The 19,225-nt window shown below is 51.4% G+C and overlaps 8 protein-coding genes across 8 annotated transcripts; 3 read left to right on the top strand and 5 right to left on the bottom strand.

The window, feature by feature from the left end:
• Positions 1-170: 170 nt before the first annotated feature.
• CCOS01_14303 (PCI domain-containing protein) lies at positions 171-1,815 on the bottom strand (the record flags this gene model as incomplete). The annotated part of the gene is made up of 4 exons (XM_060462447.1): positions 171-788; positions 844-1,563; positions 1,617-1,673; positions 1,732-1,815. The coding sequence occupies 4 exons, from the start codon at positions 1,813-1,815 to the stop codon at positions 171-173; spliced, it is 1,479 nt and encodes a 492-aa protein (XP_060306932.1).
• A 1,017-nt stretch (positions 1,816-2,832) lies between these two features.
• On the bottom strand, positions 2,833-3,340 carry CCOS01_14302 (uncharacterized protein; the record flags this gene model as incomplete). The annotated part of the gene is made up of 2 exons (XM_060462446.1): positions 2,833-2,962; positions 3,021-3,340. 2 exons carry the CDS (start codon positions 3,338-3,340, stop codon positions 2,833-2,835), a joined length of 450 nt encoding a protein of 149 aa, XP_060306931.1.
• A 1,914-nt stretch (positions 3,341-5,254) lies between these two features.
• On the bottom strand, positions 5,255-6,727 carry CCOS01_14301 (cellulosome enzyme; the record flags this gene model as incomplete). The annotated part of the gene is made up of 5 exons (XM_060462445.1): positions 5,255-6,044; positions 6,103-6,127; positions 6,175-6,249; positions 6,310-6,592; positions 6,668-6,727. The coding sequence occupies 5 exons, from the start codon at positions 6,725-6,727 to the stop codon at positions 5,255-5,257; spliced, it is 1,233 nt and encodes a 410-aa protein (XP_060306930.1).
• A 937-nt stretch (positions 6,728-7,664) lies between these two features.
• On the top strand, positions 7,665-8,682 carry CCOS01_14300 (fungal cellulose binding domain-containing protein; the record flags this gene model as incomplete). Its single annotated transcript, XM_060462444.1, has 3 exons — positions 7,665-7,983; positions 8,058-8,273; positions 8,345-8,682. The coding sequence occupies 3 exons, from the start codon at positions 7,665-7,667 to the stop codon at positions 8,680-8,682; spliced, it is 873 nt and encodes a 290-aa protein (XP_060306929.1).
• A 1,308-nt stretch (positions 8,683-9,990) lies between these two features.
• CCOS01_14299 (TNA1 is necessary for nicotinic acid import into the cell) lies at positions 9,991-11,847 on the top strand (the record flags this gene model as incomplete). Its single annotated transcript, XM_060462443.1, has 6 exons — positions 9,991-10,189; positions 10,259-10,375; positions 10,447-10,654; positions 10,714-10,846; positions 10,908-11,144; positions 11,254-11,847. The coding sequence occupies 6 exons, from the start codon at positions 9,991-9,993 to the stop codon at positions 11,845-11,847; spliced, it is 1,488 nt and encodes a 495-aa protein (XP_060306928.1).
• Positions 11,848-12,258: 411 nt separating this feature from the next.
• Positions 12,259-13,718, bottom strand: CCOS01_14298 (glycolate oxidase; the record flags this gene model as incomplete). The annotated part of the gene is made up of 2 exons (XM_060462442.1): positions 12,259-13,577; positions 13,631-13,718. The coding sequence occupies 2 exons, from the start codon at positions 13,716-13,718 to the stop codon at positions 12,259-12,261; spliced, it is 1,407 nt and encodes a 468-aa protein (XP_060306927.1).
• A 1,134-nt stretch (positions 13,719-14,852) lies between these two features.
• On the top strand, positions 14,853-17,647 carry CCOS01_14297 (ATP-dependent DNA helicase PIF1; the record flags this gene model as incomplete). The annotated part of the gene is made up of 8 exons (XM_060462441.1): positions 14,853-14,874; positions 14,938-15,297; positions 15,359-15,387; positions 15,445-15,755; positions 15,840-16,767; positions 16,829-16,948; positions 17,027-17,219; positions 17,292-17,647. The coding sequence occupies 8 exons, from the start codon at positions 14,853-14,855 to the stop codon at positions 17,645-17,647; spliced, it is 2,319 nt and encodes a 772-aa protein (XP_060306926.1).
• A 411-nt stretch (positions 17,648-18,058) lies between these two features.
• On the bottom strand, positions 18,059-19,133 carry CCOS01_14296 (uncharacterized protein; the record flags this gene model as incomplete). The annotated part of the gene is made up of 3 exons (XM_060462440.1): positions 18,059-18,373; positions 18,439-19,028; positions 19,079-19,133. The coding sequence occupies 3 exons, from the start codon at positions 19,131-19,133 to the stop codon at positions 18,059-18,061; spliced, it is 960 nt and encodes a 319-aa protein (XP_060306925.1).
• Positions 19,134-19,225: the final 92 nt, after the last annotated feature.

Raw genomic sequence — 19,225 nt, 5'->3', positions numbered from 1 at the left:
GAATGAATTGGGTAGGAGTATAGATAGGTACATCAAGGACATTGGTTCATCATAGAATAGACCGAAGCATGTTTTACACATCCCAGCCTGGTTCATTGCCTTCGTCTAAGATAGTGTTCTACAATTACACGCCGTAACCCATGCCGAAACCCCGGCACCCATCCAGACGTCTAATGCGCCTTAGTAGACTTTCCCTTGCCCGACTTGGACGCGCCAGGCTGAATGTTGGCCATCATCTCCTCCTTGGTAATGAGATGATCAATACGCTCGAGGTGACCCAACAAGCTCTTCATGTTGGAGCTCCACTCATTCAAGATGTCATCTGCATCTCTGGGCTTCGCGAAGCTCACAATGCGCGCAGGGCGATCGATCTTGGCGTAGATAGTCTTGGAGGTAACCAGCTCGCTAATGTACTTCTCCGTCTCGTCCTCAGTGAGATCCAGCAGCTGGGTAAGGCGCTGAGTCTGGATGCGGGTGTAGTACTTGGCGACCACACGCACATTGTGCTCGATGACTCTCTTGCGGAGATCCAACCAGCGCTGGTGCGCCTTCTCGTCGTCCGACTGACCGGCCTGGGCGTCGAAGACATCGGTTTCGCACAGGTGAGGGCCGAAAGTCTTTGCAACCTCTGGCCAGCGCATGAGCTCGTGGACTGTGAAAAGCTTAAGAAGCTCGGCCTCCTGGGTGACTTGGCCGATTCTAGAGTCCTTCTGGATTCTGTGCAGCAGATCGTGCTGCTCGTTGTCGTGAGGGGCAAGAATGACGAAATAGATGATGCGTTGGAGGACCTAGAGATTGTTTGTAAGCAGTTGTGCTTGTCATAGCCGAGAGTATTGATCTTACAGGGTGGAGCTTCTTGGGGTCTTCCTCAACGGCCTCAGTGTCCAGAACCTGGCGGTAGTGCTTGCAGACATCAAGGTACTTGTCATCATGCTTCGCAAGGATGATCTGTTGCTCGTAGTACCGCAGCTTCAGGTCTGTTGTGTCATCCTCCTTCTCTTCGGGGACTTCCTCGCCTCTCGCCTTCTTCTTCTCGCGCTCCTTCTTCTCCTTCTCCAGCTGCTCGGGCGTCTTCTTCGGCTTTCGCGACAGGTATCGGGTGCTGATCTTCCTGCTTAGAATCTGTGCTTGAGTCCAGTCGCCAACCTCAATGCAGAGAGCGACTTGTGCGAGGATGAATTCGGTCTTCTCTCTTCGGTCCATAGATCCGAACGTCTCAACCTGGAGCTCGCAGAGGATATCTGTCGCCGCCTTAAGGTCGCCCTGCTCCTTCTTGATATCGGACAGAGTCTTGGTCACACGCGCACGCTCGACTTCGACAAAGATCTTTCCCTCGGTGACCGTCCGCAGTGTCTCGATGACGGTAAGCTTGGTTTCGAGATTCGGGGTAGAGTCGAGGAAGCCCATGACCGCCTGGACCATCTTGGTGATAGCTTGCTTGAGCTGCCCATGCTTCTTCGAGAGAATCAGAACCTGCTCATTCATCAAGCTCCAGTCCCCGGCATTCTTGGTGATGTTGACAATGGCGATGAGTATACGCGATGTCGATGCGAGATCTGAGGACTGCGCTCCGTTAGCACGTCAGCATCTGGGGAAGGGAGGGGTAGCTTGCTCACCTGACGGGTCTGCTTCTCCAAGACGCTCAGCTTCTCGATGGCAGCTGAGATATCGCTCTGTACAAATATCAGTATTCATTGCATAGCCACGTCAATTCCGGGCTGCAATCCGCACCTTTGCGAGCTTCTCTGCCTCCGGGATCTGCTTGTCCGTCTCCTTCGAGAAGTCCTTCTCGGGCTTCAAGGCTGCCTCCGACATGCTGGGCGATAGTTCGGGGGTTCTGTTTGTGTTGAAGGTAGCGACGCGAGTTCAGATCGGAATCGTGGCTGCGGTGGATTGGCAGTTGAAAAGGCTGTCGGTTGGGAAGGTGAGGCTGATTTGGTTGTTTGTTAGAATCGAAGGCTCCCGCAGCTACGCAACATGCTCGTGCCTACCTGACCTCACCCTGGCCGCAGTGCTCAGGAACCCGGATTAGGTAAGGCGGGGCAGAGCTGGCACGGAGGGACGTACCTTTTCCCGGCCCTGCCTTCCCGCTTCCATCGATGGTCTGTGCATGGTAGCTTCCAGTTACTGTCGGTCCAGTTGCTATCGGTATTCTTTCCTCTAACCAATTTGGCTCTTGTTGATGGATGGCAGACGGATCATATTCTTGCCGGCGAGTACGCGACGTTCCAGAATCAACATCAAATATCGAAAGAATCAATGAGTCTCCTCTCCATAGACTTCATAGGATATGAGGAGGAATCGTATGTTCAGATTACCTCACTGGGAAGCTGAACTGAAGTTACTGCTTGATTACCAATTGACGCAACCTTGTTTTGCTTGTGTCTACCGTTAAGCATATTCCATCAACGTATTTCGTATGCCCTTAGAATTTTACACAGCTTGTCATTTCGACCTGCTACATTTTTTCAACAAAAATAATCCTATTAGCGTCAACCGCCCATTCTCGAATGCTTGAATGGATTCGACCTGCGATTTCTTCAATAAAGCCCTCGCAGCCTGGCATCGCGATTATGATGACATGGTCACTCCCATGACCCCGAAGCCTCTTCTATTTGTGTCTGTACGGGACAGTTGCAGCGTAGGCGCACGCCTGGCTCGGAGTACTTCGGGTAGGTAAAGAAGCAGATGCGCGGGATCCGCGGGATAAGCTCTTGCTCGCAGCTCAACAGTTTATGTGGCCTAGTTTCCATGGTCGAGAATAGATTATGTAGTATTTGAAAAACATTATATACTAAGAAGAGCTTATGCTATCGGCGGACAAAGCAATATTTAGGGGTTGACAGGTGGGGGAGTGCTATCAATGACAATCGTCGTAGGGTTGACCTGGTTGCAGAGCAAGTCTCCAAGGCCACCGGCATGGCAGTATGTGAAAACATCGCCCTCGCCCCAGTAGCCGAAACTATTTGCCCTCGTCAGTTCGTCATCGTTCTCAGGTTTCATGATTAAAAGTAACTTACGCAAGGCCAAGCTCGTGGTAGATGCGCAGGGCAAACTCAGTCTCCTTGCCCGGACGGATTGTGAAGCGGTACTTGGACTCGCCGCAGGTAATCACATCGGAAGGAACACCGGTCGCACCCTGGCATGCCAGATCCGTGGCGTTGTTGCCAGAGAGAAGGAAGCTGACGTTGGTGACTGTTCCATTTTGCTGCTTACGGACAGAGAGGTCGGCGATGTCAATGTTCTCGTACGGGCGAGGCTCTTCCGTCTCTTGGGGTGCTGGGGCAGCGAGGGCAGCAACGCTGAAGAGGCCAGTGACGGTAGCGAGAGTGAACTTCATTTTTGCAATTCAAGGTCGGTCTTTGATCGTTTCTGGTGATGTTGGCAATAGTCGAGATTCTGTTGCACAACTAGTAAGGGTGGTTATGAAAGTAAAAAGTCCAGCTTGGGAAGAGGCTGCGCTGTGGTCGGTTATATACTTGCGATGGGCTCCAGATACCGGTCCATAAGATCATCATCGCCAAGTCGGTTTGGTCGGGCAAGCGAGGTTGGTGATTTCGACGTCACCGTCGCTTGGGAGGTAACCATTGTGTGGGGAATGCCTGTCCGGCAAATCCCAAAATGGCTGTGTTCTCGTAAACGAAACTATGACAGTGTTGGAAGCGGGTAAACACAAATGACTAGCAATTCTGTCTCACTCTCAACTGCTCCCCTCTTGAAAGGTTCTGTCTCATGGGTAATGCCAGAAATAGCACATGAGATGAACTGTTCAATTCTCCACATCGATCACGAACTCTAATTTGACCGGGGCACTAAGACCACAACTTCTGTAAAGCTTTTATCTAGTGAAGGCTGGGATCCTGGGATTTGGCTGGCACGGCTGGTAATACCTACAGGGCAGGTTTTTCTTTCCACTGGAAATAGTGACGCTTACAGGGAGGCAATAAGTCCAGGGGAGTAAGAAAGCGCTGGAAATGAGAGCCCGGAATGCACAAAAGCTAAACCCCAGCAGAGACAGCAACGTTGTTTTGCTGCGTTGGTAGTCACATCGGGCAGTAAAAATGTGGACAAAATGACCGCCGATCTTCTCGTATTACCGCCAAGATCAATGTGGTTTCTTTGATGCGGTCACGGCCGCAACAGCCGACTCCCCATTACAAATTACCCGAAAGTTCCAGCTCTGGTGCTTGGTTCTCTTATACCAGCTGCAAAATCCATAAGTCCGGCTGATGTATCCTCTCAGATCGAATAGTAACTGTTGAGCTCTGAGAAAATATGATGTTCTCAACCTGTGCTTTGCAATGGTATCTGGTACACAAGACTATCGTTGCAAGATCTTGCACAACGCTAGTGTCACCGGGGCTTGCATCTGGGCTTCCTCTTGCCGCCAAATATGGGCCGATACTCAAACAACTACCGTCTGCATAAATACACGCTCAACTCCACCAAGATGAATTTGCATGAAGTCCTATTTTATTTTTCATGTTTACATATCTGGAGTTTCTCTTCTTCCGATTCAGCGAGTCAACTCAATGGGAGGGTTCAATATTTCCCACGCTGCATTGTCCGAACTTCGGTAAGCGTCCGAAATCCTTGGGATCTATGGAAGTGTCAGACCTCGAGCTTCTTCGCCACTTCTGTGATTTCACTATATCCGAATTGTCGAATGACCTGTACTACTTCAACGGGACTTCTGTCGTATGAATGTCGTAAAGTAGGACTTAACCACGAGTGTTGATGCTAAGCGTCTTAGACTTGTTAGCTTCACATTTTGCGAGTCTTTGCCCGCAAAGGAAAAGGCCACATGTTGCAACCTTCGGCTGAGTGATGGAATCTAATGAAGAAAAAGAATAATTTAGGCCACTAGATCTGCTCAAACACTCAACCTTGGCAACTTACACCGGTCCTAGCCCATAAGTTTTCAGAATTACACTGGCTAGATGATTAGATGAAGCGTCGGCTATAGGAGAAGATTTCAACTTCCACCAAATATCACTACACTTTAACTACGTGTAACAAGCGCCGAGGTCGTTCACGAATCTACGACATGATGATACGGAAACCAGCACACATTAGGCGTTGATAGACGAGAACCTGGAAAATGGAGATCTATTCTTATGGAATCAACGATAGCTTCATAGAATTCTTGTCATTACAGTTTTACCTGAGATGATAAACTGTGCATATGTAGTGGCCGGAGATCTGGCATGTTGCTGGATTATCACGTCCTTATGGTAACATCTCCATGACTCCATCAAGTTAACTTAACAGTGACGACGCCCTTAGAAGGAACAGCGACGGATACCCCTGAGCCCGAGATGCTGGCCGTCGTGGAAGCGGGCTTGTGGCTGTTGTCAGTGACCCATGCGCTTGCAGCCTTGGGAGTGAACCCCTTGAGTGAGACGTTGGCAGCCTTAGCAGCGCTGCCATTGTTTGTGGAGATGATCACAATAGACCCATCTTTGTTTTTGACTGCTGTGGTCAAGACGTCGGATGCCACCATGCCCGACGTTTGTAATATCTGCGCGCCGGGTCGGATGTACCGCGACCACATGGCGAATGCCCAGAAGTTAGCCGACGGCGTCGCGGTCTTACCATCCTGCGTATCGACGAGGTGGGAATTGTACTGCAGCTGCTTGAGTTCAAAGCCCTCCCAGGCAAGATAGGCAGAGAGATTGGCATTTATGATGCCAACGGCAATCTTGTTGGCCCAGGTCATGCCCTCTGTGGCGCCTCTATTCTTGAACCAGGTCAGGTCAAAGACTGTCGTGATGCTAGATTCGGTGACCCAAGAAGACAACTCAGTGTTGAGAGCGGTGTTGGCGTCGCCTGAGTAGGTGTGCGAGGTGATTAGACCCAAGTAGGATTCCATACCAGCGGCAACGAGAGCGTTGGTGTATTTGACGGTTGAAGCCCAGCCAACAGCATCACAGCAGGTGACTGCGGTCTTGAGACCGGCAGATTGAACGGCTTTGGACAGAGTGGGGATGAAAAAGATGGCCTCCTGGGCATTGAAGCTTATTTGCATCTGAGAGTATTCAGGGCTGGGTAGTGTGGTAGTAAGTCCATGTCCCTAGCTTTAACGGGGGTTCTGATGCTCACGAGAAGTCGGGCTCGTTAAGGAAGCCTAGGTGGGTAATGTTGAGCCCGGCTTGCTGGTAGTACTTGACATACTGCACGAGGAAGTCGGCATAGGCTTATCGCCAATCGCCAGAGGAGCAGGCATGGCCGGTTGTGCCGCATAAGTGTCTAGAGCGTGTTAGAGAGTAGCCACTCAAGCGACTACTTGTGTTCTCGTCGCTTCATTACCACTCGTCTTCATGAATCCAGGAGCACTCCAAGCGTCAGTGTAGATTTTATTCACCCCATAGCTGACGGCCTGCTTTGTGAACCATACCTGACCGCTATCGTCGTTGCCCCAGGTATAAGTCGGCTTACCTGCAGGCGATCCAGGGCTCGTGGGAAGAATGCTGTCTCCTTTGCCGCCGGAACCAAGGCGATTGCGGATGATGCTGAACCCGGCACCTTTGATAGGGCTGAAAAGTAGATCGAGAGCCCCCTTCTGAAGGGCCGTGGGTGCGTTCTGGAACTCCTTGGCATGCCCAAAAGCTTAAGATAAGCCAAATCCGTCGATCTTTAGCAACTTGGAGGTGGTGTCGACGGTAACCTGCCAAAGTGCCAAAGCGCCTAGACCGACAACACCAAGCAAAGTTGTGAAAGGTGACATCTAATCAGCAAATCATGAACAAAGAAAGAATGTGATGTTCGATATCGAAAGGAATGTGGGAGTGGGCCGAATCCGCGTGCCAAGAAAAACGACAACCCCGGGAGTTTTGCGGATCTCATATAGGTACATGGGGCATTCAAGAAACTACCGAACAACGCGGGAATCTCGCATCCCCTTTGGCAAGATAGTATACAGTCCGAAAGCCATTCTGATTGCTCGTTTCTGGGACTTACGGATTTTGGTACATGCTAGCCCTCCGGACCCAGAATTGAGGAGTCTTGACAATATACCTTTCGAAATGATGCTGTGCTCATGTCATTGTTACCAAGCTACAGTGGCGCTCATTGGAGCAGGGAGAGAAAACAAATCGCTCCAATAGAAACATTGGTGATCTAGTCTCGGGAACGTCCGAACTGCTCGCATAGCAGCGAAGCTGGGGCTTCCTAGTCCTTCTTCGGCTAGTGACATAGAGTGAACATGAAACCCAGGGGCCAGGCGAATATGTGTTATTCAACTACAAATTACGGCAGGGGCTTTTTTGGCCGTGATTGCGCCTTAAATCTTGTTTGAAAATTTGGGCCAGTCGTTATGAGGAAGTATAGAGGTCTAAGCTCGTAGCGACTGTACTGCAGTAGATACAGCATCGTTGTCTGGAGATGGCCATAGCTCTGATTGAAGGACTCCGCGGCATCACCAAATACCCAATTTGTTTGAAACATCGGGTCTCAAGACTGCGATGTTGTAGTGCGAAGTGTCCCTTAGTAGTTCGCAAGTCAGTGGATCTAGATACGACAATTCCTGATATAAAATACAAAAAAGGATGGTTCTTCCGTCATTATTCGTTCCGTTCAACCCATATGCCTCATTCGTTCTTGTTTCTACTTCTTTTCACTCTTTTGGTCTATCCATTCCATACAACGCAACATCTTTTGTCACAATGAAGTTCACTCCTGTTGTCTTGGCCGTTGCCCAGGTGGCATCCGCTCATTACTTCTTCGACACCGTGGTTCAAGACGGTACCGCCGGAAAGTCTTTCCAGTACATCCGAGACTTCACCCGTGCCACCAAGTATAACCCGATCAAGTTCTCGAACAACCCCGCCGCCGATATTCGCGATGGTTCCTACATCGACGGCCCGGACAGCAGATGCAACCAGGGAGCTTACACCAACGCCGCCAAGACGGAGGTCCTCGACGTCACTGCGGGAAGCGACGTTACGGTTAAGCTTGGCGTAGGCGCCACCATGCAGCACCCTGGTTAGAAGACTCTGTCGCTGCGCGATTCTCCTCGATGTTGTACGTTGACTAACATCTAGACCCAATTACTATAGGACCTGCTCTGTACTACATGTCGAAAGCCCCCGATGGCAGCGTCAAGGACTACGACGGCTCGGGTGACTGGTTCAAGATTGGCGAGACTGGCGTTTGCACCCAGAGTGGTGACTTCACCAAAGACGCTTGGTGTACTTGGGACAAGAACACTCTTACCGCCACCATTCCCAAGGATACGCCTTCAGGGGAGTACCTCCTGCGCTTTGAGCACATCGGTAAGAATTTGATATTGGCTTCAAATTCGCGTACGTCATTTGTATCATGATAATCTAACAAACTCTGCCAGGCGTCCACAAGTCGTTTGACCACGAGCCTGAGCACTTCGTGTCTTGCGTCCAGGTCAAGGTCACAAGAGGCGGCAACGGCACCCCTGGCCCTCTGGTCAAATTCCCTGGCGCGTACAAGTACACCGACCCTTACGTGAGCTTCAGTCTCTACAACGGATACAAGGCTTTCCCGATGCCTGGTCCTGCTGTGTGGTCCGGCGGATCGAGCGACGTCAACAACACCCCGGCAGCTGAGGCAGTCCCAAGCAGTCTGCCTTCGACGACCCTGGTCACTGCTACTCGTTCTGCTACTCCCAGTGCAAAGGCTGCTGCTGGATGCGCCAAGCTCCGTCGCTGATGAGCCTGTATACCGAGCATGTATACCGAGCATGTATACCGGTAATGTGCGACATAGGCTCTGCCTCTGGTATTACTTCCGCCAGACGGTTGGCGAAGTATGTCGGGATAGAGGCTTCTGCTCTTTGTTGAGATGCTACTTTAGGCGTTGCCTAAGTGTTGCTTTAATTCTATTGTACAATTTTGAAGACAAAACTTTACTTGCCATAGCCAAAGAACTATATATTATCACAATCCTGCTCAAGCTGCCCAGAGCTGAGAATCAGGTGAGCTAACCCCAGGTTTGATATGTGGGCAAGATTCGTGTTAGGTGAGAAGTCAAGATGTAAGCAATGGGCGGCCTACGCCGTACAAGTACTTTTCAGTCCTGGACTCAGATTGCCTCGATGGTGCTTGTGGTTTTGTGGGAGTGAGATCCCTGTCCAAGCCACGGATGGTTGACCAGGCGGTCAAAGATTCGTGTATGTTGGGAAAGGGATGCCGAGGTGGGGGTCACAGACGAGAACGGATAGAATAATGGTGACTACTGTGGAGGTGGGGAAGGCACCTCTAAGGTCTACCGCCAACCTAGGTCTTGGTCATCCTTCATCCTCCTTGAGATCTCATAGTGCAGTTCCATTCTATAGAAAGAAGTATTACCAAGGCACGGTATAGGTGAGTAGTGCGAGAGCCGAGCACATCCAATCATGGCTATGGCTCTTAAGCTAACTGTACTGATCCTTGAAAGCTCGAGGGAAATGGAGAGCTCACCGTCCCCAGACGGTAAAAGAGAGTTACCCCATGATCCCCAACGTATGACCCCCACATAGTCCCGCAAACATCCCTGGCCCCAGGTGTCCAAGAAATCCCATATTCCTTCTGTCCTAACGCCGGATCTGATGCCGGGGAGCTGCAAGGTGGGGGCGGTCCGACGAGAAAGTCGGCTGATATTTGGGGGGTTCGGGGATGACCAAGCAGCAAGGAACAAAGGCATCGTTTGAATGCTGCCATGCTAGGCCCTACCCCATGGGGTCGTTTCCCCGCGTTTGGATTGTTCTCCACGTTTGCCTGGGGATAGGGGGAAAATGAAGGGAAGAAGATGATTGTGGGACGAGGAGAAGGAATGGGAGGTTGTTCAAAGGCTGACGGGTCCGGAGAAAAGGAGGTTAAGTTCAGGGCCTTCCCACGTCTTTTGGCCGCCGCATTTTTGGCTTCTTATAGGCAGGTCTCCTTGTCTGTCACCTCGCCAACTTCCTCAATCCCAGTTGCTTTCCGATACCTGAGCCACGAGAGGAGTAAGCTATACTCAGTCTTGGACCAATAAGCAACCATGGATATGGACAAGACAGAGAGGTCTTCGGACCAGGTCGAGGACGTCAACGCCGATAAGCTAAGCCAGCATGGCGGCAACCTCATCATGCCAGCCAGCTTGGCGGCCTTGAGTCAGGAGGAGTATGAGAGAATTGGCAAGAAGGCGACGTTGAAAATGGACTTGGTGATCATGCCCATCATGGTCATCATGTACATCCGTGAGTGCAACCCGCGTACTCCAACCATCTACTCCCAGAGGACACGACTAACATATCTGATAATTAAAGTTAACTACCTCGACCGCCAGAACATTGCCAGCGCAAAGCTCGCCGACATCACCACAGACCTGAACCTGAGCCAAGTCGAGTACCAGACAACCGTCAGCATTCTGTTTGTTGGCTATAGTGAGAACTTCCAATCCGTTCAGTCGCAGAAACACTTTTCTCAAACCCTGGCTAACACGGAAGCTCTGCAGTCCTCATGCAAGTTCCCTCGAACATGATTGTCGGCAAGATCAAGTGGCCCGGGGCGTACATCTGCTGTGGCATGGCCGCATGGGGTGTTATTTCTTCCCTCATGGCCGTGGTGCACAACTACGAAGGCCTACTGATGGCGCGCTTCTTCCTTGGCTTCGTTGAGGCCATCTTCTTTCCTGGCGCACTGTACTTCCTCTCCCTGTTCTAGTAAGCGATCCCAATCATGTGCTCTTGGTCCCGAGCGATATTGATGTGTGTCTCTCTAGTAACCGAAAGCAATTTGCCTTGCGGACTGCCATCCTCTATTCTGGTTCCCAGCTGGGCAATGCGTTCGGCGGTCTCTTCGCCATCGCCATCCTGAACCTAGATGGTGCACACGGACTTGCAGGTTGGCGTTGGGTATGTGCCTGCTCTCTCTTCTTTATCTGAAGCCTTCTCGGTCTAATCATGTAAACCATAGCTCTTCCTCGTAGAGGGCGTCATCACCGTCGGCTTGGCCATTCCGTTCGCATGCATCCTGCCCAATTCCAACAAGAAGATTCCCACTCTGACCCAACTGGAGTGCGAATGGGTGCAGTACAACTTCGCTGCAGATCAGGGCCAGGAAGATAATTCCAGCGAAGTCACCGCTATGAAGGGTTTCATGATGGCCGTCACGGATCCAAAGACCTGGATGCTCATGGGAGTCCTTTACTCTGTAAGTCGCACACCTCACCTATCTGCCCCCTTCCATGCACCTTTCCGAAGAGGTTAGAGAAGTTTTTGGCACACCAGGAACAACCTTGCTAAGTCACCCGGACCATCAGACCTACATCGTCGGCGCCGTCGCAAACTTCTTCCCCTCTGTCGTCGGCGGCCTCGGCTTCTCCCGCACAATGACCTACGCCCTCACCGCGCCCCCATTCCTCCTCTGCGTCATCACCATGCTCCTAAACGGCTTCCACTCAGACCGCAAACAAGAACGTTTCCTTCATATCGTCATCCCCCTATGCGTCACCCTCGTCGCCAACATCATCGCCGTCTCAACAACCAACACGGCAGCACGCTACGTTGCCATGATGCTTCTCCCCGGTTCTTTCTACGCTGCCGCGGTGGTCGTGCTCTCTTGGATCACTGGTAGTCTAGCTCAACCTTCGGTCAAGCGTGCGAGTGCCATTGCCCTTATCAACGCCATGTGTAACACGCCGAATATCTGGGGTAGTTATCTGTATTATGGTGCGCCGAGATACGTTACGGCGTTTATTGTGAATATTGCGGCGACAGGTTTGGCGATTGGATTCGCTACGGTGACGAGGATTTGGTTGAGAAGGTTGAATGCCAAGTTGGACCGGGGCGAAGACACGGGGAAGCATGGGCCGACGCAGGCGCAGGTCGCTGGAGGGTTCAGATATCTCATTTGAAGCTTCTACTGGCAAATGCTTTTTGTTCAGCTAGTAGTCTTGAGGAAGGATTTATTCGCTATGTTTAACGATGTTGATACTGCCTTAAGCTTCTACAGGCTTTTGAAATGAAATTAAGTCTAAGACAATTGGCCATGAACTTCGTGCTCGTGCACTTATCCCCTCCACCAGCGACTCAGTTACCTGTTCTATCGCGCCTCAGTATGGAGAATGATTGCCTAGCAAGCTGAGAGGTCACTTCCTATCTTTGACGTAGCAGGATTTCCCGCGATGCGCTTTTCTTCCACGAACACAAGCAATGAGATCATTATCAAAGTGACTTAGACAGACTCTATGGTGAGAAGGCTCCTTGTTACGGAGAAACATGGTACTTGTCGGTGATCTCAGTTGATACATAGCCCTTGAAATAGTCTATAACTTCACCCTCCCTGTAACTTCCTTCTCAGCACGTTCGCTATTAACCATCTCAGGAACAATTTCTTCCACACTCGTGGCACCCGCGAGCGCCATATTAGTCTGTAGCTCATGTCTTAGGATCTGCACCAACCGCCTGACACCAGCCTCGCCATAGCCAGCCGTCATCGAGTACAAGAACGGCCGACCAATGCCAACAGCTGTGGCACCAAGAGCAATAGCCTTTAGGACATCCGTACCGCGTCTGATGCCACCGTCGACAAATACCTGGAATTTGGCTCTTGTCTCAGGAAAGAGGAGGTGCGGCGCGTATCTACGAATCTCAAGCAGCGTCAGCATGGGAGCCTGCGCCGTATCCTGCGACCTTCCTCCGTGGTTCGATAGCACGATGCCATCCACGCCGTGCTCGTGAGCGATGACGGCGTCTTCAACAGACTGAATCCCCTTGATGACAATCGGCAACGAGGTCGTCTGCCTTATCCATGTCAAATCGGCCCACGTCAACCCCGCATTCAGTAACCCAGAAGCCGTTGTCTTCGCCAGGCCGCTGGGTTCTGAAAGGGGTTCATCGCCAACAGTCAGCCTTTCATCGCGCTCACGTTTGCCGATGACTGGCGAATCGACCGTCACAAAGATCGCTTTGGCACCCAACCTCTCTGCCTTCCGAATTGTAGCTTGTGCCTTATCCCGGTTCCGATCAACGTACAGCTGAAAAAACAGTGACTGTGCTTCGTTTACCCTGGCGCCGAAGATGGACTCGACCGACGCGCTCGGCTTGGTGGGCATACAGTACATGATCCCTTCCTTGCCCGCAGCCCTCGAGAGAATCGTCTCGGCTTCGGAGTGGGCGTACTTGGCCTGTCCAGTAGGCGAAATGTAGAAAGGTAGTGAAGTATGGAGGCTGAGGATATTGGTGGACGTGGAGATGGAGTCGACGTTTCGGAGAATGCGCGGGCGGAGGGCGAGCTTGCGGAATATGCGGCGCGAGTCGTCAAGGCTCTGTTCGTCTTCTGCGCCTGAGTAGTAGTACGCCCAGCCCATGGGCGAGAGGTACTTCTCCGCGACCTTTTCAAAATCGTCGGCGTTGATGATGGCTCCTAAATGTGGGAAAGCAGGCTTTTGCTTTTCGGGAGCGTTCGACGAGGCATCTTGCGGCTCTGGTAGTGTTGCTGGGTCTACGGGACCCAGGCAGCGATCTGGTGATAGGGTCTCTGTGATGAGGTCTGGGTTGTGGATGGAGTCGTAGTCTTCTGTCGCGTCTCGGCCAGCGCATTTGATGATGAGTTTTGCGCCGCCTGGGTGCTCATCAAGGAAGTCTAGTCTAGTGTGAGCGGGCAATGTGAAGCTGGGTACCGGAGCATGTGCGTACCTGTGACGTCCCATACTTGGCCATGCACAACGACCCAGCACGAGTCTTTGGTGTTGTTCTTCGCAACCTCCGTACCGCTAACAACCATGGTGATGATGACTGATGATTATCAGTGATTTTGAGCGAGAATAAGGGAGCAAGATGCACGAGAGATTGGCATTGATAGCTTGGGCAGATCCAACGTTTTCCCCATCCCCAGAGGCACCTTGGAAAGTTGAGATAGACCCATCGTACAGACCAAGCTTGGTCCTTTCACCCCGCGAAAGGCTCACGATGTCAAACATCTCCACTGACGGCACATTGACCCCACGAATCTACGCCAACCAGACCTAAGGTGGGGGTCATGTTGGCGTTGGTCCACGACCCCATGACGCCGCTTCTGGACCGATTCGAGACAAAGCTGCTCCCCCACTCAAGCCATAGCTTGCTTTTCGCAGTGGAATCCCCGCGAAAAAGTGGTGCGGCTCCGCCATGTTACGAAATCCAATTCGCTAGAAGGTGACGATGTTTGCGGCGTCGAGGATGTTAGTCGTCGGCTGTTACCAGGTTTGGGCGGAGAAGTGTCCGGCGACGACGTTGGAGCTGGGGGTGAGGCTCGGGAGTTGTCCGGGGCCCCGGAATGAGGTCCCTGCTAGTAGCTGACTCGCTTCGTGCGGGGGACCAGCAGTGCATGGCGGGAATGATGATCGGAAATACGCGTTGGATTCAATGTTGGTTGTACGGATAGTTGTACGGAATGAGGGTGCAGTGTTAGCAGCAAGCTGGTACAGACTCCATGGGTGTGTGCGCCGCGCAGTGCATGTTGGTTCCTCAACTCCCTAGCCGTTCTGGGGCTAGTTCTTCTAATCCCTTAGCACCAAGTGCCGTGGACCATAGACGTCATAAACTTCCCGTTCCAATGGCGTTGGATTGCGCGTTGATGTGTGACATTGTTGGTCAACAAAGAATAATTCTACCGTAACTAATCCTCTCCTTTCTCTAGGGTCAACAGTTTCTAGTGTGCCTTACTTTGCGAACACGGAGCATTTGCTCTGGTTCAGCCGAGCCCCATACTACCTTATGAACGGGTGGCCCGAGCCTTTGGGAGCTTGATACCGCCCAATCTAATCAGTCCTCGACGCGTCTGTCTCATTTAATATGAAATTTACGCGATCACGCCAGAGCCTCCCCGCCTCATGACGCGGGATCTTTCTGACCGTCGCGCAAAAAAGGGCTAACTGAAATGGCCTTCAAACAAACCACACGTTCGTAAAACTCGACTACAAGTCCCATCATACAAAAAACATGGCTAAGATTCCAATGACTAGTCCATTTCGGGCCCAAACGCGCGCCGGGCGGTTCCCTCTCCCCACCATCACCCAAAAGACAGCGATTCCAACCCGAACCCGACCACAATGATTTGACGAGACACGGCGACACTGACGATGACCGTCAAGAAGCTAGCTCCGGCTCTCAAGCAGAGAAAGATGCTGAGCCTTCCAATAGCCCCCCACAAACGTCAGTAGCAGACAAAGTGAACGACATGATGAGAAAGTACACGTCGGGCATACCAACGGAACTTTCCGGCGCCAAAAAGTACTACGTGGTATGGAATGGAACGGAAACCGGTATATTCGAAAGTTGGGGCAAATGTCAGCCGTTGGTTGAAAGATATCCAGGGGCAGGGCGTAAGTTGCACCTCGAAAATTGCAAAAAAACCAGTTCCCCGGGCTGACTGCTTGAACGCAGACAAGAAAACAACAACGTACAAAGACGCTGTGAGACACCATTCTGCTTCGCGATACAAAGAGTATGTCTGATGGGTTTTGTCATAGGTGGATCTCCTGCGTAACAAGTTGACAGAAAAGCTCGAGGCAGAAGAGCCAAGGTCTGTACCTCAACCGCAACCTTGTACTGCATCGCCAAACACATATGAGAGCACACCTCGGTATACTCCTCCCACGCCTAACAGCCGTATACCTGGCAGTGCTGCGCCTAGCGATGTTGCAGCCATAGCTGCTGATGCGGGCGAGCCCCAAGCCCAGAGCTTCGACCCAGCACCAGACCCTTGCGAGCCTCCTCTTTGCCAGGAACAACAAGCCGCCATGGATCTTGCCATGGCTGGACATAACCTTTTCATCACTGGGTGCGTAAGCAAGGTGGCCTCATGATGGTCCAACGCGTTGCGTCAATAACTCAATAATCATCTACTAACTTCATACGCACGTAGATCGGGCGGATGCGGCAAGTCTGTCCTCGTAAAGGCCTTGCACAAGATGTTCAAAGCGAAGGAACGAAAAGTCCACCTAATCGCACCTACCGGCATCGCTTCTGTCAACATCGGTGGTAGAACGATGTGGAATTACGCGGGCTGGACACCGGGTGATTTCTCAGAGCCATTCGGTATACTAGTGGGAAAGTCGCGACACAAGAAAAACAAGAATCGAATAGTTGGTACCCATGTTCTTATCATCGACGAAATCAGCATGGTCGAGAATCAGTTCTTTCAACGACTTGGTCAGGTCATGGGACGAATTCGACGCAAAGCAGCCCCGAATAACCCCCAGAGTCAGATGGAGGTTCGGGGCGCTTTTGGCGGCGTCCAGGTCATCGCTGTTGGGGATTTCTGTCAGCTGCCTCCGGTAGAGCCATTCCAGCATTGTCTTGAATGTGGCTCGGAAATGCAACAGGAAAAGGTCGGGAACTCAGTCCGTTCATATTTCTGCCCTCAAGGAGTCAGCGATGAAGGGCCGCAGCAGAATACTCATGGGTATTTCATGGAGCACGACAAATGGGCCTTCAAGTCTTCTGAGTGGGTGAGGTGCAACTTCAAGTACGTCCACCTGAAGAAGGTTCATCGACAAACAGACGAGGACTTTGTCAGGATTCTTCAGACATGCCGGTTAGGCGAAGTTCTCAGCCAGAGAGATATCGACCTACTGCTAAATCATCCTGCCCAGGTTGAGAACGCAACTCGTTTGTTCAGTCATAGACTGCAAGCTCAAGAGCATAACGAATCTCAGCTCAAACAGCTCCATAGCCCGTCCCGAAAATATTGGTGTCTCGATTATGCCAATACAAATAATAGCACAGATGAAGAACTTGATCTTCTCATAAAAAACTACACGGCAAGTACTGGCTACCTCATCTATCGAGCTGTAACTAGGCGCGATTCTAAAATTTTCAAAGTAAGGGTTATTAACAAAGTACATTATCCAGATGCGAGATTCGGACCCTGAAGCACCGCCTTCGCGGCAACCGTTGTCCCGCTTGGGCGACCATCGCTATGCCCAATTTCTAGAGTTGAAGCTCAATATGCCCGTCATATTGCTTGCAAACGTAAGATCCTCCGCAAGCAATTGTTGCATATAAACGTTTGTCGCTAGATTCACTAACCTCGTAACTTGTATGCACCAGATTGATCTAGACAGCGGCCTGTGTAACGGCAGTCAGGGCAAAATCTGCGGCTTTGTCTCACGCTCCAAGTTTGAACGTCCCACAGAACCTAAGCGAAAAAACTACAAGAAGGATTTGTCAGCTTTCGATGCTGCTATGGAACGTTTTCGTCTGACGGAAATGTTCTTCACGGACAAAGGTGCGCCTGAATTATGTGAGTAGAAATCCCGCTCAGCTGCTGGGCCAACCTCTTCATTTTTTCCTCATATCGGCTGACTCAATGAAGATCCCGAGGTCGAATTCAACAACGGCCAACGCCGCGTCATTGGCCCGGATTGCGCAGTAAACGAACTCGGCACAAAACACCCGCACATGCTCGTATCTCGGACACAGCTACCTCTCGCTCCAGGCTGGGCCATGACCATCCATAAGAGCCAGAGTCTGTCTCTTGACCGCTTAATCGTTGACCTGGGCTCTGTCTTTGAAAAGGGCCAAGCATACGTAGCGCTCAGCCGTGCCCGATCTCTCCAAGGTCTGCAAATAGAAGGCACCGATGAATACATGCTTCAGTCGGGCTTGGAACTGGATTCCGAAGTGAGGAGGTTTCTGGAAGAGCTTGAGAGGAGCGCTGAGGGAAATTGAGCTCAGGTCAGGGATCCAAGCCAAGACTCTACACAGAATTGATAGATCTTGGGCTTGTGCTTGAAGTGCGGCTGGAAGAAGGGGAAAGGGCATTTATGGCATTGGTTGGAGTTGGCTCAACTGCTAGCTAAAGTAGTAGGCAGCCCCTGATGGTATTCTATACTGTAGGGAAAGTCGCAGGATACGGAACCGCGCCCGAAGTACTGCATTATGGTCACATTTTCATTCCCACTGAAACGCTATGGAATAGCCCGCAAAGTCGTTCAACCTTGGCCTAGGAGATTAAGAGGAGTATCATCCTGGTGTCACTGCCCTGCCTGCCTTGACATTCAAAATTCGATAAACGGTACCTACGGCAGTGAATTGTTCCTATGCAGACTGATGTTCTATCTGTCCAACCCGTGTCCGCTCCTAGATCTTTGCAGAAAATTCCAGGCCTCCCGTCTTCAACTTCTGTTCGAATTCGTCCTGCTTGTCAAGCATGTGCGTTCCAGCTGCCAGGCCCTTCATACCTTGAACGTCGTACAAGTTTTCCAAGGGCACATCCCGAACACACACCTTATGGTCCTCCTTCGTTCCTCCGCAGAACACCTCTACAACGTTCCCGTCGCCGTATTTCGAGTCACAGATAGCTGATATGGCAACGTTGACCACTTCGTCAACGCTTAGCATCAAGTCGTCGGCATGTACACGCTCTCGGCTGTAGGAGGCGTGGAAGATTGGGGTCTGCAGCCGGCTATCAGCACTCATTGTATGTGAACATTACGGATTTGAGGCAGGTTGAAACTTACATCGACTACTCCCGGGCAGATTGCGGCGTTTCTAATGCCGGCAATCTTGTTCAAAGAGCCAAGAGACTTGCACATGCTAACAACGGCAGCCTTGCTCGAGTAGTAGAACGGTGTAAGGAGACCATGGACGTAGCCCGCCATACTGGCGACCCAGAGGATGTTGCCTGCAAGATGTCGATTTTCGGGACGGAGCCAGTATTCGACGGCGATCTGGGCAAGTCTGACAGGGGCAATGGTATTGATGGCGTAAGCCTGATACATGCCGACTTTAGCATCGGCTTGGTCTCGGGACAGAGGCGAGATCCCAGGCGGGTTCCAAAAGTCGCTGGATGGGGGATCATAGATTCCGGCTCCGTTGATGAGCAAATTGACTCGCGTATATGTCTCGAGTGCGGCGTCCCACAGTTTGTTGATCTGAGACCAGTCGGTGAGGTCTGTCTGATGGAAGATAGCCGACGCAGTGCCAGGCTTGATTGGGGGATGGGGGTATTTCTTGAGTGTGTATTCGGCCTCGGGACGTAGTCTCAAATCCGCCATGACGACTGAACAACCCAACTCGAGAAGGGCTCTGGTTAGCGCATGGTTGATACCTGAACTCTGTTAGTATTGGTAACTTCGAAAAAGGGGTAAGGATACCAACCTGATCCAGCACCGGTCACGAGCGCGACTTTGCCATTCACTTCCCACGCGGTCATTTTTGGTATATTCTACTGCTGTAAGTCAAGGTGCTTTTCGAGAAGCGATGCTCAAATCGTCGGAAAGCAAGGAGAGAGGAGAAAGATGAGAT

The sequence above is a fragment of the Colletotrichum costaricense genome, assembly GCF_030867565.1.
Source record: "Colletotrichum costaricense strain IMI 309622 chromosome Unknown Scaffold_20.1, whole genome shotgun sequence".
NCBI lineage: Eukaryota > Fungi > Ascomycota > Sordariomycetes > Glomerellales > Glomerellaceae > Colletotrichum > Colletotrichum costaricense.
This window is presented reverse-complemented; position numbering and strand designations above follow the sequence as displayed.